The sequence below is a fragment of the Sarcophilus harrisii genome, chromosome 1, assembly GCF_902635505.1.
Source record: "Sarcophilus harrisii chromosome 1, mSarHar1.11, whole genome shotgun sequence".
NCBI classification, from domain to species: Eukaryota; Metazoa; Chordata; class Mammalia; order Dasyuromorphia; family Dasyuridae; genus Sarcophilus; species Sarcophilus harrisii.
In genome coordinates this window covers 512,869,344-512,896,726 of record NC_045426.1, presented here as the reverse complement: position 1 = coordinate 512,896,726, position 27,383 = coordinate 512,869,344, and the positions used below count along the sequence as shown (strand labels likewise).

At 33.2% G+C, this 27,383-nt stretch overlaps 1 protein-coding gene across 2 annotated transcripts in view; it reads right to left on the bottom strand.

The window, feature by feature from the left end:
• CDH7 (cadherin 7) overlaps positions 1-27,383 on the bottom strand; it is a 212,836-nt gene that overhangs the window by 21,266 nt on the left and 164,187 nt on the right. For both annotated transcript variants that reach the window (XM_003760086.3, XM_031946685.1), the window contains exons 8-11: positions 14,440-14,576; positions 12,291-12,412; positions 11,118-11,235; positions 4,306-4,557 (exon numbers count right to left, since the gene is read on the bottom strand). In XM_003760086.3, coding sequence (XP_003760134.1) covers positions 4,306-4,557; positions 11,118-11,235; positions 12,291-12,412; positions 14,440-14,576 — 629 coding nt within the window. The remainder of the gene's footprint in view (positions 1-4,305; positions 4,558-11,117; positions 11,236-12,290; positions 12,413-14,439; positions 14,577-27,383) is intronic.

Here is a 27,383-nt window from a genome sequence, read left to right as displayed (position 1 = left end):
TTATTAATCAGAGAAATGCAAATTAAGACAACCTTGAGATATCACTACACACCTATTAGACTAGCTAGAATGACAGGGAAAGATAATGCGGAATGTTGGAGGGGATGTGGGAAAACAGGGACATTAATACATTGTTGGTGGAATTGTAAATACATCCTGTCATTCTGGAGAGCTATTTGGAACTATGCTCAATAGTTATCAAACTGTGCATACCCTTTGATCCAGCAGTGTTACTACTAGGCTTATATCCCAAAGAGATCTTAAAGAAGGGAAAGGGACCTGTATGTGCAAGAATGTTTGTGGCAGCCCTCTTTGTAGTGGCCAGAAACTGGAAACTGAGTGGATGCCCATCAATTGGAGAATGGTTGAATAAATTGTGGTATATGAATATTATGGAATATTATTGTATTGTAAGAAATGACCAACAGGATGATTTCAGAAAGGTCTGGAGAGACTTACATGAACTCATGCAAAGTGAAATGAGCAAGACCAGGAGATCATTATATACTCCAACGACAATACTACACGATGATCAATTCTGATGGACGTGGCCCTCTTCAACAATGAGATTAACCAAATCAGTTCCAAGGGAGCAGTAATGAACTGAACCAGCTACACCCAGCGAAAAAACTCTGGGAAATGACTAAGAACCATTATATTAAATTCCCAATCCCTATATTTTTGCCTGCCTGAATATTTTTTTCCTTGACAGGCTAATTGTACTATATTTCAGAATCCGATTCTTTTTGTACAACAAAATAACGGTTTTGACATGTAAACGTATTTTTTATTTAATTTATATTTTAATATATTTAACATGTACTGTTCATCCTGCCATCTAGAGGAGGGGTGGGGGGAAGGAGGGGAAAAATTGAAACAAAAGGTTTGGCAATTGTCAATGCTGTAAAATCGCCCATGCATATAACTTGTAAATAAAAAGCTATAATAAAAAACAAAACTAAACAACAACAACCCTGGGCAATATTTAAACTCAGGCCTTTCTGAATATAAACCCAACATTTTATCTGCTGAGCCACCTATTTGCCTGTATATTTCCTTTCACAAACATGAACATTACAGATAATCCAAAAAGCAATAGAAACATGTATGATAAAAGTAAAGTGACTATCACATTTTATAAATAATAGTATGTAAGGGAAAAAATGGGAATAAACATTTATTGTCTTCTATCTATGCACAGATACTTTACAAAGATTTTATATATATATATATATATATATATATATATATATATATATATATATATATTCAAGATAATTGTGGGAAATGGGACCTAATATCTTGTCTGAGGAACAACAAGAAGGCAATGCAGCTGACCCAGAGTACATAAACAAGGTTAATGAATTTAATAAAAGGTAGTCTGGAGCCAAGTTGTGAATGGCACATAGCAGAATTTGTACATGGTCCTAAAATTATTTTGGGCCCCTGGAATTACTGAGTAAAAGAATGGCATGGTTAGAAGTATGCTTTAGATGTATCAATCTGGCAGCTGTGAGCAGCAAGATCAATTCAGAAGCTATTTTAATAGTCCAAGTGAGAGATGATGGCCTGAATTAGGGTAGTGACCATGTCATGGAGATAAAAGAACACATGGGAAATTAATTATGGCCATAAAATAATCCTGCCAAATGATTTCATGTAAAATTTGAAAGAAAAAGATCAAGGATGACTGCAATTTCACACCCTGAAATGTCCAGTAGCTTCAGTTGATCTAAGCAAGTTAGGAAGAAGGATAGGATTTTTTTTTTAGGGAAAAAATGGTGAATTCTGGTTTTTGGACACATTCAGTTTGAGAAGCCTACAAGACATCCAGTTTAAAGTGTCTAATAATTTGTTGGCAATGTGAGATTGAAGAACAGAAGGAAGCTTCTGTTTTGTCTTTTAGTGTGTTGTAACCAGGTTTCATAGGATCACTGACAAAGAATCTAGTTTCACAGTAGCAGTATTTCTTTTTCAGCCAAAAAGGAATACTTTTTTCAAGTCCATGCCTTTATATGAACTTGAAACTAAAAGACAACATCAATTCTTTTTTAGAATTATGCTTTCCTTGTGTCTGTTCCATGGTGTATGGAGGTTTGTGCTTCAAGCCCTGAAACCAAGAAAAATATCCACAGCAATTTCTTACACATAGCAAGGAAATCCACATAGACTTAGATAGTCAAGTGCTTGGCCAGAGTTGTTGTGCCATCCAAAGAGCCTAATTTCATTTATGGGTTTCCAAATTCATTTACAAATGCAGTGAGAGTAGATCAGTTAGTTATGCTTTAATTTTATTGTTTTTAAAATTCTGGGCATAAATACATTGAAAAAGCTTTTGGGTAAACATAAAATAATGCAAAAGACTAAAAGGAAGTTGTTGGGGAAAGATATGAAGTTCTATAATGGTTGCTTCTAAAAAATTCAAGTAAGATCCAGAAAAAGACATTGGTTCATTTTGCAAGTCTTGAAAATGATAATGACTAAGACTTCTAGTAACTTACCTTTGATAAGATGAATTGTATCCATTTTGAATTTATATGTTTGACACCATCAGGTTCTAATTAAGCCAAACTATCTTGAAACATTTAGAAACTAAAATTGAATGAAGTACACAAGATTTTAAAACTGGAGGTTTCTTTATAATTTGAAATATATTTAAATAAATATGAAAGCACTTTTTAAAATGTAAAGCACTATATATATGTATAAAATATTTTCATCATTTAAAGTTTCTTGTCAACTTGTTTTTGATCAACACAGAAAGGAATTTTTAAATAATGTATTTGGTTTGCTTATATGAAGACCAAAATCCTACAAATATCTTACAACTGAATTAAGATAAGATTAGAAGTTGAAATCTGAGTAGTGTAACCTGCTTCTGCCACAAATTTACTTTGTGAATATGGTTAAACTTTATAATTTTTAAATCATAGGCTGACCCAGTCCATGGAAAATATTATAAAATCTTTGTTATCTACAAAATGTGGATTGTGTTGTTGGTGAGATAATGTTTAATTAATTTATGTGGGTTTTGTTGTTGTTGCTGTTTTTTAATAAGGATTTCTGAAAAGTTTTAATTCAAAGGTGGAGAAATGGATTCAACTTTTAATCATTTTTTTCTTAATTTGGAGAAACAATGTTTTAGGTTTTCACAGCTTCTTTTTTTTTTCAATCTGATTATATTCTATTGTTCTACCCTTACTCAGAATGATCTCAATTTGATTTCAGTTCAAACAAAACTTTAATTTTTAAATGCCTATATTTACTTGAGAACTTCTGAAGCCTCTTATCACATTGTGGAACTTTAGGAAATTATTTTCCCTTTTATGTTTAGTTTGGATACTATGTTATGTTTAGTAGGATACTACTTAAGTTTTGCATTTTTGTTGGCTTCACTTTGCTTTCAGGTTTTTTAAATCAGCAATTGAGAAATAAAGCATCATAATTATGCTCACATGAAAGAAAGTAGATGCATGTTCACACAATATCTCTCTCTCTCTCTTAGCCAAGGGGTATTCTTTACATATAAGAATGGGTTAACCCATAGTTAAAAGGAAAACGTGTTGGCATATTCCATTTCCAAACCATGATGATTAACTGAGTTACCTGTTATATTGTAAAATTGACTTAAATAGCTACTATTGTATTGAGTGAACTTCTGGATCAAGTTCACAATTTGCTAAATATATCTCCTGCTTTGTCTTCCACTTATGCTATTAATTTAGTATTGCAATAAGTAGATAGATAGATAGATAGATAGATAGATACAATAAAAGAATACCATTTAAAAGAAACTGTAGCTCTTCTCATTAATTCACAGCACTTCCAATTGCTAGCATTTGAATAAACTACTTATGAGAGAATATTTGTAAGGAACTTTTAAAGGAAAAATGAAATGGTGTGCTCTCAGTGGGCATATAAGCAAAATACAGTAATCTGAAAATAAACAGCTGTAAGAAGTTAAAAACCACCCTTTTACAAAGCCATTTTAAAATGTGAACAATTTATCTTCAACTGTTTTATAAGATGAAATTGATATAATTCCTCATGAGCTTTACTTTAAATGTGCCACTGGAGGCTGCTCAACTTTGATATAATTTATCTAAATTTGATGTGAACAGACAATTAACTTTGTGTTTCTTAGTGATATAAAACACTATTTAGAATAATATTTATGTTAATACCCTAAGTAAAACTAAAAGTAAATAGTATGGAACAGAGCCAAGTACCAATATTTGTAACCATGTCCCTTGCTTTGTCTATTGGGCTAAGGCAGGGAAAATGGGTGATGCTTCTGGTACTTACCTAATAATGTCAGGACACAGGCAAGGATTGCTATAAGTGCTCCTGTGCTTAGTCCTGCTGGTAAAATGTAAGCCTCTGCATTACATGTCTGAGCTATGCCATCTGCATCACAGTCACATACTCGAATGGTAAGAGTGTTGGTACTGCTAAGGGAAGGAGAACCACTGTCCACGATGAAAATTGGCAAATAGTAAACAGACTGTTCTTGTCTCCGGAATCCATTCCTTCTGGTGAGTACTGAGGCAGTATTATCTAGGATTAAGAAAGAGACAGGTAATAAGGCATGATGTTTGGTGGAATAATTTAATAACCATAATTGACCTTTCCATTGAGATCCTTGGATGACTGGGCATTTTTGTATTGTGTTTCTTAAATGAATTACTTCCTATGGATATAATGCCTCTTAATTTTTTTTTTTAGATTTCAATACCCCCTTAATTTTTTTTTTTTGTTTTAAAAGTTTGAGAATTGTGGTTTCATTTATCAGTTTTACTTTAATATGTTGATTGCTATGGAAGAAATCCAAACCATTTTGTTTACTCATTCATGACTGAAAAATTTTAGGTAGTATGCTAAATGAGAAAAAAAAAACTATCTATATCATTTCTTATATTAAACGGCACTTAATCTCATCACATTTGTTTAGTTGTGCTATAGAACCTTAGCAAAGAGAATAACATTTTCTATTGCATAGATCTAATCACCATCATTCTTCTGTTCAAAAATCTCCAGTCACTCCCCATTGCCTACCAAAAATAAAGCAAAGCAAAACATTATAAACTACTTAACTTGGTTAATTGTAGGCCCTTTCCAGTTTGTTTGCTACTTACCTTTCCATCACAAGTAAACAATATTCCTCTTCATATAGATATGGCTCCAGTTAGAATGGATTACTTGTTTTCCCACCTTTGACACTTAAATACCTAGATATATTCTTCATATCTGGAAGGCATTCATCTTATTCTAGTTTTAGCCTACTGGAATTTTTTTCTTCCTTCAGAACCCATATTAAAATGATACTATCTTTATAATTATTTCCCTGACAGTAATACTCTCTTCACTTTAAAAAGTGATCTCTCCTTCCTAAAATTCTTTCAAGTAAAAATTTTACATTTTCTACATAATCATATTTGAAGTAATAATATGTTTGCTTTCTTTTATGGCTTTCTCCTTCAGGAAGATTCTAAGGAAGGTTGCTAAAACCTGGAAAAGTGGTGTAGACATAGGGAAACCTTCTAAAGAAGGTGGGATTTGAACTGTTACTAGAAGAAAAGTACGGAAACTAAGTGGTAGAGGTGTTGAGGAACAGTAGTCCAGGCTTGGACTAGTAAAAAGGCCTGAAGAAGGAAAATGGAATGTTATGTGTAAGAAACAACCAAATATTTGAGGTATTATAGCTGATATTAGAGGATGTGAAGAGAAGTAACATTTAGAAATCCTAGAAAGGTAGGAAGATACAACTCTTTGAAGACCTTTAAATGTCAAAGAGAAAACTTTATTTTTGAAATAATAGGGAGCCATTGAAGTTTAGGAATGAGGAGAGATGTGCCCATCATGCTTTTAGAAAGATCACTTTTTTATCAGCTGAATGGAGTAAGGATTGTAATGGACCAAATAGGAGTCTATCACAATAGTTCAAGTAGAAATTGAAGACCTGATGTAAGGTATTGATAGTTTGAGTGAAGAAAAGCAGAAATATAGGAGATAGTGTGAAGATAGAATGACAATATTCTGTAGCAGAATGTATTTGGGGAGTATGTGTGAAGAGTCAAAGATAACAAAAAGGTTGTGAGCTTAGATGATTAGGAGAATGGGTGTGACAATAATATAGAAATATATTAATATATTATATATAATAAATAGAAATAATAGAAATGAAAATAATGGGGAAGTTTAGTATTCCACAAGTAGAAAATGGCTGAATAAAGTATGGCATATGATAGAATATTATTGTTTCATAAGAAATGACAAAATGGTTAGTTTCAGAGAAAACAAGGAAACTCTACAAACAAATGAAGTGAAATGAGCAGAATTACACCAATTTCTACAATGACTATAAAGAAAAACAACTTCGAAAGCCTAGATCTCTGCTCAATGCAGTGATAAACCATGAGTCTAGAGGACTGAAGATATCACTTTCTTGCTGGAGAAGTAATGGACATAAAACTCAGAATGAGATATATTTTTGCCAGTATTGATTTTCTTTTTGCCAGACTATGCATATTTATTGTGAGGGTTTTCTTTTTCTTTCTTTTTTGTTACTGTTCCACTGAGGGGGAAGAAGGGGAGTAAAATAATAAATGTTTGAAAAAAGATCAATCATTGTTTTCTTTAAATTATAGAAGTTCAAAAGAATGAAAGTGTTTTTTGAGGGAAAGGGGAAAACAATATGTTTTGGAACTTTGCATTTGAGATCTTTATAAGCCATCTAACTTAAGATGTGCAAAACATATTTTGATAATGGGACATTAGAGATTAGTAGAGGCACTAGGTCTGAATTTATAGATGAGGAATCATCATCATAGAATGCTCAATGAACTCATCACAACTGATGAGATCACTAAGCAAGATAGGATAGAGTAAAAAAAAAGTGCAGGACAGAGATCTCTGGAACCTCAGAAGTGAAAGAATCAAGAAAAAAGACTGTAAAATGAGCATCCAGACAGGTAGAAAGAGAACTAGGAGAGTGCAGTGTCATGAAAGCCAAGAGGAGAGTGTGTCTAGGAGGAGAGTTTGATCATAAATGTCAAGTGCTACTAAGTATAAGAAGGATGAAGCTTGAGAAAAGACCATTAGATTTGGTCATTAAGAAATCACTGGTAACTTAACAATGCACAATTGCAGCTAAAAGACAAAGCTGAAAATCAGACTACAGAGCATTTGGAAAGGAGGAACAGAAGCATAGATGATTTCTCATAGAGTTAAAATAAAGAAGAGGAGAAATAAGATGATAGCTAGAGGGTTTTGTTTTTTTTTTAAGAACAGAAGAGGTATTGACATTTCTATAGGCAGTAAAAGAAAAGTCAAAAGAGGGAAGACACTGAAGACAAGAGAATAAGAGTGATCATGGGGTTAATCTGCTGGAGAAAATACAGGGCAGTGAGATCAAAGGTGCTTCTGTTGGGGTTTAGCTTTGACAAGAAGGCTTCTATTTATCTGAGACCAGAGTAATGGTTAAGATAGTAAGAAAAAAATGTCTAAATAACATGAGATGAGATTAAGGGGATAAATAGAAGCTCTTAGCAAATTGCTTCATTTTTTTGTAAATTATGAAGCCAGGGAAGACCTCACCAAGGAGCAGTAAAATCATACAGTGGATAGTTTCAAGCCTGAATTCAGGAAGACTCATCTTCCTAATTTCAAATCAAAGATCAAAAATTTACTAGCAGTGTTAACCTTAGACAAGTCATTTAACCCTATTTGCCTCAATTTCCCCATCTGTTAAATGAATTGGAGATGGCAGTGGCAAATCATTCTAGCATGTTTGCCAAGAAAACTCAATGAGGTTATAAACAATCAGAAATTACTGAAAAATAACTGAACAAAAACAAAGGCAATCTCAGCTAAGAGTGTAGGAATTGATGTGTTTTAGAGATTGGAGATATGAACTTTGGAACGGGAGTGACAGAATGACTGCCATGCAGCAAGGAAGGTTCAATTGAGTTTATTATTCAGTCCTTTCAGTTGTGTCCAGCTCTTCCTACCCTCTTCTGGGATTTTCTTGGCAAAGGCACTGGAATGGTTTGCTATTTCTTTCTTCAGTTCATTTTACAGGTGAAGAAACCGAGGGAAAAAGGTTGACTGGCTTGCCCAAGGTCATATAGCTAGGAAGTTTTTGAGCAAGAATTGGTCAGGAATATGTTTTGCCACCTTTCTGCTCTCCAACTGAGTTTAGATTACATAAATTTGTCCTGAATCCAATAAGTACTATGCAGTGATTTCCTCTGGCTCAGTTAATCAGAGCATGAAAGGAACAAAAGAAGCAGATGATAAGATCTGACAAAGCATTATTGATGATTGGATAGGGATTCAAGTACACATGATAATGTTTGCCAAATGTTTAAAAAAAGGGCTGGAGAAAGAAAAGACCAGAGGGCAGGGATGCAATGTTAGAAATAAGAGAAAAAAAAAGTCATCTATTTTTCATTTCATTTTTGCCTAGTCTCACATATAATTGAGTTGGTTATTTTTTAGGAAACCCCAAGAAGCACTGCTCACTCCAGGCTGGATTTGGCTTTATTGATGACTCTTGAAAATATCTATTTAATATAAAATAGGTTCACAGATTTAGAACCTGAAGGAAATTTACAGATGCTCTAGTTGAATCCAGTCAATTTATATGTGAAACATTAAGGCTCAGAGAAGTTAATTAATTGCCCATAGGCAGGCAGGAAAGATAAAAGTACTTATTAAGCATCTAATAAGAGCCTGTTATTATAGTTGGAGCTTTACAAATATCTCATTTGGTCCTTCCACAACCCTGGAAGGTCATTGCTACTGTTATTCTCATTTAACAACTGAAACAATTGAGGCAAAAAGAATTTAAAAGACCTGTGTAAGGTCACCCAGCTAGTGAGTGTCTGATGCTAGATTTGAATTCAGTTCTTACTGATTCCAAGAGCAGTACACTTTTGCTCGTGCCTCTAGTATTTGAACTGAGGTCTTTTGACTCTTAGCCAGGATTTTACTATAGCACGAAATAGATTAATTCACATTAATATCCCAGACTTCTACTACTACCACCATTGGTCTGGTGATTCTCCTCAATTCTCTCAATGTTTTACTTTAATGCTTTTTATAATTTACCACCATTAGCCAAAGCCAGTCCTGACTCCAAATTCTCAACTTTTTCCTTTAGGCAAGAGATTCTCTTATTCACCAAACTCTTTGTGCTAAAGCAATAATTATAATTTTAACATATGAATGTTGGTCATCTATACTGTGATGGAATTCTCAAGATTATCTGAATATGTGCTAACTAACAAGCTAGAGGATTGATTGGCTATGAAATCTTGATAAATCCTAACTTTTATTTCAATTTAAAAATGCACAGGTGGAAATAAGCATGAATATAGTTGGTTTTACTGACTACATTTTAAAGTGTACTGGCTTATTTTGCTAGCAATGTTTTTCTTTTTCCTCCCCAATCTATACTGTTAGCAATTTAGTGCCAATAATGCCATAATGAAAGAGCAAGCTGGATTTCATTCTGTTTCAAATACCATCAACAAAATGATAACCTCACTTGTGATTGCAGAACATTTATTACCTGTGATTATATGAGACAGGAAGAACATAGCTTGATTTTAAGAGCCCATCTGTCTGGCTATCTCCATTTCTTTCTCTCTCTGTATATATGCATAAGTCTATGTGTATATAGATACACATACACCCAATATTCTAAGGAAGTTATAGAAAGAATGAACATGGAATCTTTAAAGGATATCATTTACATTTAAAAATTACTATATTAATTTTAACAATGTTCATGTGCATTAATGTTTCTATAAATCACAAATATATGAATAACTCAAAATTAGGTGCTTTGACTCCAGATCTGTGGTCTTTACAATGAACCATATGAATCCTTCATCTAATCATACCTATTATTTCCTAGAGAAAATAAGTCAAAATTACCTGAGGGCTCAAAAGTTTGTATTAATAGAGAAAAATGAATCTCTTTCTACTTATTTCTATTTCTTTTAGAAAGATCATTTCCAGAGGAAGTACTGTCAAAGACTCAATATACCTAAGCAGATATGTTTGCCACGGATTCATGACTGCTTACCAAGTTACTCTTGGGTAGAAGACAGAGCTATATCTAGCCTAGTGATAACTAAGCAATGTGCCAATGACTTTCCTTTCTCACAGCTACAAAAGTGTTTAGATATCAGCTACACAGGTAATTTCTTACTGCCAGTATCATGCCAAGGAATAAGAGAAAGGTCTAAGAGAATATCATCTTCCTTTCTTTTCTGATAAAAGAGCAAAATGAAGCCTAAATAAAAGCTAAAACTACATGGAAGATATAGACTGATTATGATAGCACACTTGGGTAATGATAGAAATCAGAGGCACTGAATGCAGGGTCACTTTCCTGTGAGAAAAAGTGATTCGCATATGAAATCTAAACCAAAGTCATAATGAAGATCTAGAATCTAATGCTGAGTGAGAACATTCATTACAGTTCAAATTATCCCTTATATTAGTTGCAAATCCTTTACTTTGCCAAGAAATAAATACACAAATATACTGAATATGAATCAATCCATATTGAGAACACAGCCTAGTGCAAAATCTGAGCCAGCTTATTAAAAGCATGTGGACATGTTTCCTCTAAAACTTCTTTTAAATGATGTAATGATTTAAAATGAACAGAATTATCTCTGTTTAAGTTTAAAATTTGTAGTTTGGATTAAAAAAATTAAAAACTTGAAAAGGAACAAAGCATAAAGACTTAGGAAGGCAGTCAACTGGAACCCAATTTTAAAGCTAATTTGGATAAAGAGTATGATGTACAAAAAGTGAAGCAAGTTACTTGAAGGGAAAAAAAAAAGGAAGTGTCGACAGAATGATTTGACCTCCCACTCTTTTGCTTCAAGCTTAAAATCATTTAAACAACAGCTTCTTCTTCATGACAGCTAATCCATAGATAAAAATTACTTAAGGGACTCATTGCCCTTTAATTAATGTCCTTGTGGCAAAAAATAATAATAATCCATGTATCTCATAATCAGCATTGAACTAAACAACAAGGGACTTTCAGTATTATTCATCTGCTGGGTTCAGTGGTAACTGTCACTCAGTCTTACCTTTGTTGTCCTTTAAAGAAAAATTGTGATTATTTGCTGCATCAGCTGTTAAGCTGAAGTAAAACTGGTGACCGCTGGATGGCTCATCTTTATCAACTGCACTGATTTTCTGGATAATCTAGAAAGAAATATTGGGAAGCATGAAAGAATAATAAGTGTACTATTAATTGGACAATATGCCAATGAGTAACAAACACATATGTGTCTTATGGAAAGAAGAATTTATAATGATAAATATATATTATAATGATAAATATAGGTCTAAAATGATATGACCCAGCATAAGTGTTTCCCATTTTTTTCTAAATGTGCTGTCAAATTCCTTCCCACCACCCTAGACAACCTCATTCTATATGCCCTGCTCTCAGATACACACTGCTGTCTCTTGTTCCACTTTTTTGTGGGAAGATTCCATTAAAAGCATCACAATCCCTCCTCTGCCGAGTTCTAGATAAGTATAGAAAGAAACAAATTTGGGGATTTTAGAAAAAGAAAAGGAAAGTTAGGTAATGGGATTTGAGACCTGACTACTAGGTAATCCTTTTTTGTTGTAAATATAAATCTTCACAGTACAATGATTCAAAGCAAGGAATACTGTTATAAGCAAAAAGAAAAAAAAAATAGAGAACCACTAAATTTCAAGCTTATCAGTGGCTAAAATTTTAATGAGTGAATTGTGGGGATAAAGGAGACCACATATTAAAATGATCTGAACAAAATTCATTTATCCAAGAATTTATTTTTTTAAGCATCAAAGACAAATAATGCTGGTAAAACTTTATTATATGGACCACAAACATCTAGCACAATACAAATGTGCAAACCAAGCTGAGACCAATTGTTTTGGACACTTGTATTTAAAAGAAAATATGCTTAAAATCTACTGAGTACACTAGGGGATTGAACTTTTTTGTAAGGAAATGAGACATTTAACTATTTACCAAGGAATTTTTAATTTTAAATATTTTTTCCCCTGAGGAATTTTCACCATCTAAAATAGATCAGGATTTGAAGGGGACTTTTATATTAGTTTATGTTTCACCTAAAGTTTTTAGTTAGATTGCTGAGATAAGATGTTATAGTTTATTTTTGAAGTGTCAAGAATTTCAAAGGAGCAGCAAAATAACTAAGAGAAATGAATCCATTTAGGGATGTGTTTATAATAATTCCTACCTGACCAGGTTGGGCATTTTCACAGACAGTGGTCTCATAATCCATGGCAAATTCAGGGGCATTGTCATTGATGTCCAAAATAGTGATGGCCACATAGCCTCTTCCTACTTGAGATGGATTCTCTAGATCAAAGAGAAAATATTCCTGTAAAATACTCATCTGGAAAATATATGTTTCTACTAACCTTTGCTTAGAAAAACATATATTAAAAATGCAGTAATATTATAAAATAATAACTTCCATTTTATGTCCATAATATAATTCTATCACTTAATAAAAAGGGGCCAAAATAGAATCTAAAATTAGATTCCAATATACTTGAAGAATGTAGGATTTCCTGTTCCTTAAAAGTATAAAAAAACTTGGAGAAGTAACAGAAAAGGTTAGGAAATCAAGCTCATATCTCACTTTAGAAACTTAAACATATGACCTTGGATTTAATTTGTAATTTTTGTCTTACCTCCTTTAAAATAAGAGGGTCCCTTTGATATTATCTGGAGTTCTGTATAGTTCTAAGTTTGTGATACTATTTTCCTGTGAAGTCAGATAATTTAATAACATGCTCCTATTATATAAATATTTAATTTGAGATCTCCCTGCTTTGGTCTTAACTTTCTGAACTTCAAAATCATAACTCACTTGCTATCTCATCCTGGAAATCCCCTAAAGACTTGTGGCTTCTTTGCCCTAGAACATCTAACCATCCCTATGTCACTTGTACTTTCTCCATAACATCTATATTATGTCTGCCCTTTCTGCCACTGTAATGTACTCCAGGGCATCTATTTTTGTGGAGGGGACTAGGTGGGCCAGCTTTTATTCCCTCCCTACTCCACTCTTGACTTTCTATACTTTAAAATCAGGGCTTCACACCAGGGACTTCATCACTCCCTCTTTGTGCTCCACTCCCATGCACTATTTTTCTAGCCTCGTATGTACTGTCTTCTACAATTTGAATATAAGCTCCTTAAAGACAAGAACTTTTGTGTTTTAAGTTTTCTTTACACTTCCAGCACTTACTATAATGGCTGGGACATAGTAAGCATTTAATAAGATGTCCACCTTCCTTCCATCTTATTTTCTCTTCCTCTTCCTTCTCTTCTTCCCTTTGTCCCCTCTCTTTTTTTTTTTCCTTTTCTTCCTTTCTTCTTCTTTTATTTTTTAGGTGACTTGCTAACAGCAATTGAGATGGCTGCATTCTAATATTCAGTCTCATCAGAAAGAATATGTCCTCAATAAAGTTCATTAGTTTTTCTGGAATGTTCTATTGCTATAATATGAAAATGTGGAACAAAAAGGATTCTTCAGGTTTTCTGGCATTCTATCCTTGAAAAAACAAACCTTGAAAAGTTTGAGAGTATAGCTTGTTATAGACCTGTGATTATCAGTGAAATCACTGTGGAAACTCTCTTCACCAATGAAGGTTGACAACTTGTCTATAACACAATCACAATTTTCACAAGAAGCCTTCCCTTTCCTTAATTATTTAATAAATATCCTATATACAGTTTGTTTGCATGTTTTCTTCTGAATTAGTCTATAAACTTCTTGTGGAAAGGGACTGTATCCTGCCTCTTTTTGTATCTCTGGCTCTTACCACAGTACCAGTCACAGAGTTGGTGCCTAATAAATTTTTATTGATTAATGATTAGTTCATAGCTGTTCTGGACATTGAGAGGTAAAGTGAACTCTTATGAAAACAGGTTTACTAAATGTCAGACAGGACTCCAGGGCTGGTCCTTTATGCATTACACTGAGCTATGTCTCCAAAATTTGAGAAGAAAAGAAAAGATATTTGGTAGATTAGGTAAATAGACATAGCAAGAAGAAGAGACAGGCATATTTTCACAGATATAAATATCTTTGTACAAATATAAAATGTTTTCAATTGCTGCCTAGGAGTTGTAAAATGAAAATAACTCCATAAATCATATGCAAAAATAATGCTTATCAATATATACTCATATTTTATAATTATTTTCTTAAATATTTACATATAAAAACAAATAAGGAATTATTAAAGAATGTTGAGACTTTTCAAGTTTTAATAAAAATAATAAATTATCATAATATTAAATTCTTAATCTAACAAGATATATATCTACTCACCCATATCCCTAAGCTTCCAAATTTTTAGTTTTTTACTTACGACTTTCCATTGCCAGGACTGTGATGTTATGAACAGCATTTGTCTCCCGGTCCAAAGACTTGGCAGTTGTAATAACTCCACTGTTGGCATCAATATTGAAATATCTCTCCAAATCAGTGTTTCTATCTATCGAGTACCTAAGTTGAAAGATTAAAGAAAAGTTCAAGAATTATGTTTAGTTATAGTTTACTAAAAAGATGTTTCATTGATTGCATAAGGAATAAAAGTTAAAAAGAAATATGGATGCTGCTTTTGCAATGTCCATTTTCAAAGTCCTAATACACTAGTCAGAGAGGCAGTGTGACTCAGTGACTAGAGAGCTGGCTTTGGAGTAAAGATCTGCTTCAAGTCTTGCTCCTGAAAAATTATGACTTTGTTACCACAGGCAAGACACTTATGATGTGTTCTGCTGCAACTCTATATAGCCAAGTTTCTGTTTTCTATTGATGATGACAAGTTATATATCAGGTAATTTCTTATAAAAAGTTTTGGTCATCTTTACCTGGTTTTATAAGATCTGATGACTCTCGTGAAATTTTTGGATTCCTTTAACTATTAGACCCTGCTTGTTGTTGTTGGTTGTTATGGTTGCTGTTGTTGCTGTCTCTGTTATTGCTGTTGCTGTATTGTTGTTCTTCTCTTTTGCTTCCCTTCTTTTCTTCTTTTTCCTCTTTTCTTCTTGTTTCCTTGTGTTTCCTTCTCTTCTTCTTCCCTTCGTCTCTTCTTCTTTCCTTCTATTCCTCCTCCTGCTTCTTCCCTTTTATTTTTCATCTCTTACTAACCCCTTTACTTTACTTGCCTTAGGCTGTTTTTATTGAATCCTTATTCCACAGCTTACTTTTTTAGACCATTGCTTTTCGATTGTTTCTGACATCATCTCCTGCTTTTTAGTAGCATGGAGAAGTAGAAAGGGTTTTGAATTTGATGTTGAGATCTGTCTTCTTGTTCTGGCTCTTCAACTTACTAGGAGGGCATATTACTTAGCATCTGTAAATTCACTTCCTTATCTATGAAACAGAAATAATACTAACAGAGAGAATAGTCCAAAAAGATAGTACAGTTTCAAAGAAACCTGAGATTTTATGAACTGATGCAGAAGGAATAAAGCCAAAGGGTAATAATTTATTATGTAACAAATATTATTTGAAAAAATTCTGAAATGTTCAATTAATCAAAGGTAATGATTATTCATGATTCTAGTGGATTGTTTTTAAAACATGCTACTTACCTCCTCACAAAAAGATAGAGGATTCAAAGTAAAGAGTGAGGCATATATTTTTTAGACATAGGTATATACATTGCCATGGTTGTGACCAAGGACAGTGTTCTTATATGGATTTGGTAATTGTTTACCTTGATTATGACTGTTTGCCATTAGAGTTTTGTTTTCTTCCCTCCTACCATTTAGTGGTAAATGGTGGGGTAAATGACAGGTAGAGAAAACAAGTTTTTGATAATTAAAAAAAAAAAATTAAATCATTAAAGTATATACAACACACATAGTAAAACTGTTTACTTCATATACACTAAATTTTAAAAATACTTTTAAATTATGAAATTAAAAAGGAAAAATTATGCATGAAAATCAGAAAGTGAAACAAACTTTTTAAAGGATCACTATTTAGGTAATAATCATATATGATTCAAGAACTTCTTGTGTAATATAGCACTTAAACTTTATGTAAAGTCTCAAATGGTTAGATTTTTATAGTATATGCACAATGAGTAAGTTACACATGTGATAGGTCAATAGTAATGTTAAAATAGAATTGAAAAATTAAAAATGTTCTTTTTTCTAGCATAAAACTTCTTTATTTTTTATGGAAATACAAATGTTTCAGGATTCTCTTATCTCACATTAGCATTGAAGTAATTCTGAATTGTCAGCTACACCAGTAGAGTTCAAAATGTGTCATGTCTTACCAAACCAAGGGCATGGACTAGGAGTCTTACATAATGGTATCTGCATTCAATGAGTAGCTTAGATAAATTCAAAAATGTCCATTACCAGAAGGCTTGAATACCAGGCTATTATTTTGGCTACAAATATCAAAGAAGACCACCTACAAGTTGTAGAGTATTTGCCATCTCCATGGATTGAACACTACATTGATGATATAAACACTCTTTCCTCCACTCTCAAATCCAGTCGAAATGGTCTTTGCTCTGTTCCTTATTCCATTTGATATATATATATATATATATATATATATATATATATATATATATATATCTTTGAATTAATCATTCCCCATGCTTGAAATTGTATTTAACATTACTACCTCGTATAATCTCATTCTTTTTCAACATGCCACCCAAGAATTATCTTCTATATGAATCCATTTTTAAGTTCTCCCAATTAGTAACATTATTCTTCTATACTAATCTTGAATTTGTTCTATACATACCTACATTATCTCTCTATTATGAAAGAACATAAGGTCTTTGGGAACCTCATCAGTTTTAAATGGAAAATGTTCTCCATATTACAAAGCCTTATCTCCATTCACCTCCAGGACATTTCCACCTATCTATTCCATTAGAATTTCTGATGCAACATCTGTAAACCATATTTAACACTTTCCAAAACTGCCATTTCATCTCACATCACTTTTTCCATTAGTTACTCAATCAGGAAACATTTATTAAGTACCCATTATGTGGCAGACAGTATGCTAAGTACTTGGCAAATTAAAAGAGGTCAAAGAGAGTCAATAAAAAACCTATTTAATATGGACTGAGGGATACTGGGTTTGAAGGGCTTAAATGCCAAAAAAGGAATTTTGTATCCGATCCTGGAAACAACGGAATAACTTGAGTTTAGAGTTGGGGAGTATAACTGGACCTCTGATTTAGGAAAATCATTTCAGTGTCAGAATGGATAATGAATCAGTGAGAGGACAGACAACAGAGGCAGGCTGACTCAGTAGCAATAGGATGCAATAGTCTAGGTATTAAGTGATTAGAACTGCACCAAAATGGTGCCAGTTTCAGAAGTGAGGAGATGTCGGATGCAAGAGATATCGCAAAGGTGTAATTGACAAGCCTTAGCAACAGACTGGATGTGAGGAGAGAAGTCAGGGGGCAGATGATGAGCTTTGTTTTGGATATATTTAATTTAAGAAGTCTACTGTATATCCAGTTTGAGATATCGAAAAGGCAACTGAATATATGAGTTTAGAGGTTAGCTGAAAAGTTTAAGATAAGTACCATAGGGAGATTTGAAAATCATCAGATTAGAAATTGCAATTATATACATGGAAGCTGAAATAGTGTAATGGGAGAAGAGAAAAGGGTCGAAGTCAATCCTGTTTAATACCTATACTTAGACGGAATGATCTAGATATATCCAGCAAGGGACCCTGAGAAAGAGTGATCTGATAGGTAGGAAAAGATTCGGGAGAGAGGGGTTTCCCTAAAACCTAAAGACAAGAGAGTATCAAAGAGAAGAGGATAATCTTTCATTAAAGTGTACAAAGAGGTAAAGAATGAAAACTGAGACAATTAAAACATTACTTGTAAATTTGGGGAAAATTTCAGTGGAATGAGGTCAGATGTTAGACTTTAAGGAGTTAAGAAGAGAGTGAGAATAATGAAAGTGGTGATAAGCATTATCAGTGACTTTAGCCACAAAGGGCAGAAGAGATAAAGGACAACAGTTGTTAGCAAGGATATCAGGATAAATTATGGATATTTCTAAGGATGAGAGACATGGGCATGGTTAATAGAGAGTAGAGAAGGAGCCAGGAAAGAGGGAGATATTTAGGGTTGGCTATATCACCATTCACTCAATATTCCATATTTGAAACTTCAATGTTATTTCTAATATGGAAACATTAAGTAAACCACATGATTTCTGAATTCACAAGAAGTTCATTTTTGTTCTCTCCTTTCCATTTCCACTGATAATTCCTAATACAGGACTTCACTATCATGAATATTTATATCCACTGTATCTTGCTTTATCCCACTTTTGCTGCACTCTAAATTAGCAATTCTCATACCTTAATCAAGTAATTAATCAGTAAATAAATATTAACTATCCAATATGTGCAAGGCACTCTGCTAGATGCTAAGAATACATATATGTCAATGCCTCAATTAAAAAAACAAACTGTCTCATTATTCATACTCTAATGAACAATTGAGTCTTTCCATTCCTTATACAGGAATTTAGGAGCTGTTAAGGGAGAGATCAATTCTCCTAGAGCCTTCACAGCTGTGGATCAAAACATCTGAAGGAGTTGCGGGGTAGCCTTTGCTGACACAGGTGTTGTGGACTGAGAATGAGATAAATTAGAAGTAGAGGGAAGAGGAGAGAGATCAGACAACACAAAGGCCTCTCAGTCAGAGATCAGAGGAACAGCAACTGCTTCTCAGTCTCCTTGAATCATCTTCTCACAAGAGGAAATCCATTCTGGGTTGGACCTCCAGCAGCCACTGTAAGGTAGCTCTCGGTAACACAACAAGGAACTCCTTAAGAGAACATGTTATTCTTACAGTCATGCAGGATGAGTGTGGTATAATTGAAAAAAAATCCTAAATTTGGAGTAAGAAAATCTTATTTGGAATCCTAATTTTCTCTGTGACTTTATATATAAACCATAACTTTCCTAAACCTCAATTATACAATCAGGATATTATCCTGGATTTAATTCTACTCAACAAATACTTGTCAAGTACCTACTATGGAATCACAATATTAATAATGTTACCACAATAAAAATTCTTTTTGATCAACTCAATGAAGGTGAATTTTTTAAAATTCAGAGGAGCTAAAATACAAAGGTGAGTGAAATTATGCCAGCTAACAGAGCCAAATACTAACAGAATTGGGCAAAAAGCCCAAATCCCTTGACACCAAGTTTGTCACTCTACTGAAGACACCCACTAACATTTTTCTTTCTAGAACCCTGAACTTTGTGCTCCCAACTTCATTACACATTCAAATTATATGTGGCATATGGTAGGGATGTGTTAGGCTACATTAAAAACTTAGTAAACCCAATCCTTTGGTAAAATGATTCAACCCTAAACAACTGATTTTTCAATCCTTGTCACACTGTTTTTTACAAGTCTGATTGGGCTTAATGTCAAGAAGTTCACTCTGCAAATGCCTTCAGGTCCTGGAAAATAATTCTGCTTTGTTTTTCTTGAAACATATGGTGTTCACCTAAAGGCATTTCTAAAAATGTCAGGAAACAGTATCTAAAATTTTAAAGCTCTTTTTTTCCAGCTAATAAATTAATTTGGAACTGAACCTAACAGTACCTTAGAGAGTAATGCTAAAACTACCCATATGTTGACATTCTCAGAACAGCATTTTATTCTCTGATTGTTGAAAGTGTAGTTCAAATGAATTCCCCAGGTCCATCAACCCACCTACTTAATTTGTGCTCATACATGATCAGTTTATGAATCCTTTATCTTTATTATAGATTGTCCATTTCATTTTTCATCATTCTACCATTTAAGAATTTCATCTTTTCACTTAGTTTGACAAAAATATGTGTCCTATTTAATTATTAATTAGCATTTAAATAGCATCTTAAGATTTGCATAGTGCTTTAAAAATATTCTCATTTTATCTTGACAACAACAACCCTGTGATGTAGGTGCTATTATTATTTCCATTTTAAAATTAGGGAACTGGCAAACCTAAGTTAAATGACTTGCCTAGGTTCACATATTTAGTAAGTATCTGGGTCTAGAATTTAACTCAGCTTTTCTGATTCAGTATTTTATTCATTGTGCCATGGTTTACTGTATTATCATTATCTCAATTTTAAATCAATAAAGGAAAACCACATATCTAGTATCATCAAACACAGAATTGTTAAAATATATGAACAGAAGGAAAAGTGAGTTGTTCATGCAGGAAAAATTAAAAACAACTTTTTTCTAATAAGATATTTAAAGAACAAATAAAAAGATTCCATGCTCTTGGACAATAATCACACTCAATATTTAAAAAGAAAACTCCCATAAAATAATAAGGTATATGTTTTGTGATTTAGTTCAATAGCAGAAATGTAGACACCAACAACATTGCAAGCTTTCAAAGTAATTAAATGCCATATACAAGAAAATTAAGAAATTAAAATTTTAAAAGTAAAGAACAAGCTGCAAGGGGTCAACCATTTAGGTAGCATGTACAATATAAGCATAAGTTCTTATGCCAATAGAGAATTATCCTATTGGTCCTCCTTCAATTATTTGCTATCTTTCCCCACCACTTATTAGTATTTGTTTTCATTTACATATAAATATAGTTTTCAACACTGACTTTTATAAGATTTTGAACTGTTTTTTTTTTTTTTTAATTCTGTTATGGGCCAGAACTTGAAATAAGGTACTAAGTAGAATTAAGGAGACAATGGTTAAATCTCTACTCTAAGAAAGTTATGTAAAGTTCTCTCTAAAATGTAACGTTCTCTGTTGAGGTTTTCTTAGAGTCTGTGGAGGCAAGCTTCACTTCAGTTCAGTAATCACCACAAGTACAGCCAAATTAAAGTCCAAATCCTTTATTGTCTCTTTTAAAGTCTTGTCTCCTTTTCTGGAACCCAGCTAGCTTTCTTAGAGGCTTATCTCTCTCTTTGTTTCCAAGAGCTTGAGGTCCTGCCTCCTTCTCTGCTCTCTGAATCTCTACGAATCCAAAGGTTTCTGCTTCAGCCTCCAGCCACCACAAAGATAGATGTGATGAATCTGTCTCAGGCTCCTAGAGCTTCTAGTATGACTGTCTACTCTGGCCCTGAGAGCTTCTGGCTTATATGTTCTACACTGAGTATAAACCAATCATTATATCACTAGGAAACCATTATTTGTTGTAGGATTAAATCAATGCTAAACTAGATTTAACCATTGTCTCCTCAATTCCACTTAGTACCTTGTTTCAAATTCTGGCCCATAACACCCTTCTTTTTTCCCTCCCCTTCATCTTAAGTTGGTAAGCAAACTTGTATAGGTTATACATGTACAAGCACACTTAACATATTGCCATATTAGTCATTTTTGTGAAAAAAGAATCAGAACAAAAGGTGAAGACGACTAAACAGGTCTTTGGGCTCTTCCTGGCTTCTCTTAGATGAATATTAGATCAACCCTCTGAACAGATTTTGAAATGACAGAATCCAAGAATATTTGGAGTGCAACAAATTTCTAGAGGAATATATTTTTAAAGAATTTCACCAAAAGTCTGTTTCAATCAGACATGGTGAAGGAAGGAAATGCCTGAGCTCAGGCACAGCTCAGGAACCCAGAGCGAAGTGGTTTCCAACTGTGAGGAAGGAGAATCTACTGAGAGCCTTTTAGCAAAAATATAGCAGCATTACCTACTCCATCCTGTTTCAGAAGCTAGTGGATAAATAAATTAGCTATGAGGTATCCAAAGTAACTTCAAAAGGCAAATAGTGAGTCCCTGAACCCCAGAATAATCTGGGACTTGGCCCCACCCATCCAGCAAGTAAGGAAGACAGCAGCATAAGCTCCTTTGCAGTGTGAAGCTGCTATTGCCTGTAGAGGAAGGTTGGGACAATCTGTTCTTTGCCATAAGAGCAGACCTCAACCTTTAAAAATGAGCAAAAAGCAAAAAAGAGCTCTGATCATAGAGAACTTTTATGGAGACAGGGAAGAACAGACATCAAACCCTGAGGAAACTCAAAGCAAAATGCTACCCAAAGCCCCAAAGGGTAGTATGAACTGGTCTCCATCTCACAAGACTCTCTTGAAAGAATTCAAAAAAGATCTTAAAAGAGAGTTAGAATAAAAATGGGGACAGGAAATGAGAACTTTGTAGGAGTGTTTAGGGAGAAAAAAAAAAAACAGTCAACTGAAGAAAATTCCTTTAAAAATACATTTAACCAAATGAAAAAAGCATGTAATTAATAGCAAAATAGATTTCATGAAATTGAAAAAGAAAACAACTTCTTAAAAAATAGAAAATATGACATGGAAAAAAAAAATCAATGAACAAAACAATTCATTTAAAAGTTTAACTGGCCAAATGCAAAAAGAGATAAAAAAGGTAATTTAAGAAAATAATTCACTAAAAATTAGAATTGAACAAATGAAAGTGAATGACTCAATGAACATCAAGAATCAGTCAAACAAAACTGAAAAAAAAGAAAAAAGAAAAAAGAAGAGAAAATGTAAAATACCACACTGGAAAAAACAATTTGACCTGGAAATAAGATCCAGGAGAGGCAATCTAAGAATTATTTAACTACCTGAAAATCATTACAGAAAAACAACCTAGGCAACAACTTTGAACACATCATCAAAGACAATTGCCCTATTGTCCTATAACCAGAGGGTTAATTGGCCTTTAAATTAGAATTCACTGAACACCTCCTGAAAGAGACCTCAAAATGAAAGCCTCAAGGAATTTTGCAGCCACATTTCAGAGTTATCAGATCAAGGAGAAAATAGTGCAAACAGCCAAAAAGAAACAATTCAAATATTGAGGAGTCATAATAATGATTAACCAAGACCTAGCAGGTTCCACTTTAAAGGACTGAAGGACTTTGAATATGGTATTTCAAAGGGCAAAGGAACTTGAACTGCAGTCAAGAATCAACTATCCAGCAAAATTAAGCATTATATTCCAGGGGAAAAGATGAACATTCAGTGAAATAGGTGAATTTCATTTATTTTTGATGAACAGATGAAGAGTTGAACATAAAATAATTTGATCTTCAAATACAGAACTCAAGAGAAGGATAAACAGATAAAAAGGAAAGAAAACAAAATCTCTTTCTTTTAAAAGTTAAAAAATTAGCATCCTGAAATGGAAAGATGTTTAACATTTGAGAACTGTAACTCTATCACTGGCATACTTACATAGTATAGATATAATATGAATTTATTTTGATGTTTTATGTTTTATATGTGATATAAAAATAAATTACAGGAAGAGGAAAGGGGAAGTAAAGTAGAGTAAATTATATCTCACAAAGAGGGGAAAAAAAGACTATTAATTACATCTGAAGAAAAGAAGGGAAGATTAGCACTGGCTGAATCTTACTCTCATGAGATTTGGCTCAAAGGGAAAATACTTTCATAAGACTTAGCTCAAAGAGAGAATATGAGACATATTTAGTTTCAGAGAAAAACTTGACTCACCCTAGAGGGAAGGAGAAGGAGAAAAGAAAAGGGGAGACTAAGAGAAGGGAGAATAGAAGTAGAAGGGGAAAGGGATAAAAAAGGGGAGGTCTTTAAAAATGGATGCTTGTTTGAGAGAGGTGGTGATCAGAAACAAAACACTGAGGAGAAGGAAAAGGGGAAAAGGAAAGAGAAAATTATAACTTCAGGAAAATAAAATGGTAGGAAATACAGAGTTAATAATTTTAACTATGAATGTGAATGGGATGAATTCTTCCATAAAATGGAAGTGGATACCACTAGATTAAAAGCTAGAATCCTACAATGTATTGGTTACAAAAAAACATATTTAAAGCAGAGGTAAATAACTCAGCTAAAGTCAAAATAGCTTGACCTCAGATCAAGCAAAAGCAAAAATTGATCAAGAGATAAGGAAAGTGCCATAGATAATGAAGTAGTACCAAATTTAAACATATATGCACCAAGTGATATAGTATCCAAATTTCTGAAGGAGAAATTAAGAAAATTGCAAAAATTTGACAGCAAACCTATACCACTGGGAGATCTCAAATTTGCTCTGTTAAAACTAGATAAATACACAACAACAAAATAAGAAAAGAAGAAATTAAGGAAGTAAATACAGTTTTAGAAAACTTAGATACTCTAAACCTTTGGAGAGAGTTCAATGGGGATTAAAAAGGAATATATTTTTTTCTTGGTTGTACACAGAACCTATACAAAAATTGGCCAAGTTTTAGGGCACAAAAAAAACTCAAAATTAAATGCAGAAAGGAAGGTATAGTAAATGAATCTTTTTCCATTAATTAATGAATTTTCCATGTAATTAATGAATATTGATACAAAAATCTTAAATAAAATATTAGCAAAGAGATTACAGTAACTTATCCCCAGGATAATACAACATGACCAGAATGTGTGCTTGGGATGGAAGGTTGGTTCAATATTACAAAAACTATTAGCATAATATACTATATCATTAACCAAGTGGATAGAAATCATCTGAAAGGTTGCAGAAAAAGCATTTGACAAAATCCAACACTCATTCTTATTAAAAACGCCAGAGTATAGAAATAAATCGAGTTTTCTTTAAAATGATCGGTAGTGTAAAGGGCTGAAAATCTGAGCAGATACATTTGGACAACCAAGCACTTAAGGATAATTACTTATTGGACAATACTCTACTAGCATATGCTTGGAAAATGACCTGCTCCACTATTCTGTGCTGGCTCTATCTGTTGGTATATACAGAGAATTGGAAGAGGGATTAGGGGGTAGAAAAAGAAAGCCAGAGTTACTTCTGGGCGGGAGAGGAAGAGAAGAAGTCATGGAGATCCCTGTGTCCATTCCCCTCACTAAAGACCAAGAATCAAGACCAAGGATATTTGCTTATCCTGACTCCGGCTGATTCTAAGGTATCTGGAGTGCTAACTCAGTCTTCACAAGTGGCATCTATTTAATAATACTATAAAAAGGCCTCATATGTAATGGGAAAAAAAAAACAGAACCATTCCCAATAAAATCAGGGGTGAAACAAAGTTGCCCCTTATCATCATTACTATTCAATATTGTATGAGAAATTTTAGCTTTAGCAATAAGAGAAGAAAAATAAAGCAAACAAATTATAGGAAATAATGAAAAAACCAAAATATGGCTCTTTGCAGATGATATCATGGTATACTTAGAAAATCCTAGAGAAGCAATTAAAAAAAAAATACTACGAACAATTCACAACTTTAGCAAAGTTACAAGATACAAAATAAATCCACAAAAATCAGCTGCATTTCTATATATTATCAACAATGTCCAGCAGAAAGAAATACAGAGAAATTCCATGTAAAATAAATATAGATGATATAAAATATTTGGGAGTCTACCTGTGAAGAAATAGTTGGAAACTTTATGAACAAAATAATAAAAGTTTCCAATGAAATAGTGTGAAATCTAATCAAAGGCAAGAATATAAAGTGCTCATAGGTAGGCTGAACTAACATAATAAAAATCATAATTCTACCTATATCATTCTATTTATTCAGTGCCATAATAATCAAACTTCCAAGAATTTATTTTACAAAGCCAGAAAAAAATAACAACAAAGTCCATCTGGAAGAACAAAATATCATGAATTTCAAGGAAATTAATGAAAAAATTGCAAATGAAGGTACCCTACCTGCATCAAACCTAAAACTATATTATAAAGCAGTGGTCATGAAAACCACTTGGTACTAGCTAAGAAATAGTATAGTTCATCAGTGGAATAGGTTAAGCTCACAAGACACAATAGTTAATCTAGTCTACACAAAGACCCCAGCTTTTGGCATAAAAGCCTAATACCTTTACCTAATACCTTTTATACCTAATAGCCTTTACCAAAATAACAATGAAACAGGTTCATAATTTAGAAATGAAGAGTGATACTATAAGCAAATTAGAAGAACAAAGGATATTCTACATTTCAGACCTGTGGAAAAGGAAGGAATTTGAGGTCAAAGTAGAACTAGGGTACATTATGGAATGCAAAATGGATAATTTTTATCATATTAAGTTAAAACATTTTTGTACAAACAAAACCAATATGGACAAGATTAGAAAGGAATCAGCAAGCTGGGAAAATTTACATCAAAGGGTTGTGATAAAGACCTCATTTCTAAAATATACATAGAATTGACTTAAATTCATAAGAATCCAAATCATTCTCCAATCAATAAATGGTCAAAGGATATGAACAGATAATTTTCAGATAAAGAAATAAAAAGTTATATGAAAAAAATGCTCTAAATCACTACTGATTAGAGAAAAACAAATTAAGAAATGTCTAAGGTACCACTGCGTACCTCTCAGATTGCCTAAGATAACAGGAAAATATGATGAATGTTGGAGAGAATGTGGGAAAACTGGGACACTAATACATTTTTGGTGGAGTTATTAACTGATCCCACAATTATGGAGAGTAATATAGAACTATGCCCCAAAGGGCATATAGCCCAAAGGCTATCACCTGTGCATATTCTTTGGCCCAGCATTGTCTCTACTAGGCCTCTATTCCAAAGAGATCATAAAAAAGAAAAAAAGGATCCACATATAGGAAAATGTTTGTAGCAGCCCTTTTTGGTATGGCCAAGGAACTGGAAATTGAGTGGATGCCCATCAGTTGGAGAATGACTGAATAAGTTATTATATATGAATATTATGGAATATTATTGTTCTATAAGAAATGATGAGTAGGAATATTTCAGAAAAGCCAGGAAAGACTTTTATGAACTGATGTTAAATGATGTGAGTAGAATCAACAGAATATTTTACAAAGCAACTACAAGATTGTATGATGATCAAATCTGATTGATGTGGCTCTGTTCAACAGCAAAGTGATTCAGGACAATTAGACTAGGCTTGTGATGGAGAGAGCCTTCTGCATCCAGAGACAGGACTTTGGGAACTGAGTGTGGATGACCATATAATATTTTCACTTTTTTGTTATTAGCTTGACATTTTGTTTTCTTTATCATTTTTTCCTTTTTGATATGTGTGGAGGTTTTCTGGAGGCAGCCTTAGTCTCAGTTGAAATAAATAATTACTCCAAAATCGCAGCCAGCTGATAAAAATGCAAACGTTTATTTCTCCTTCCAAATTAGCCCTGTTGGTTCAGAGACCTATCTCTCTGCCTGGCTCCAAGAGATCTTGCAGCTTTGTCCTTGGCTTCTGTCTCTCTTTCTTCAGCCTCCAGCCAGCACCAAGTTGGAAGATGCAATGAATCTCTCTGTACCTCCAGTCAGTTCCACCAGAAGAAGTACTAAAACCAAGCTTCAAACGCTCCCTATATTTATGTG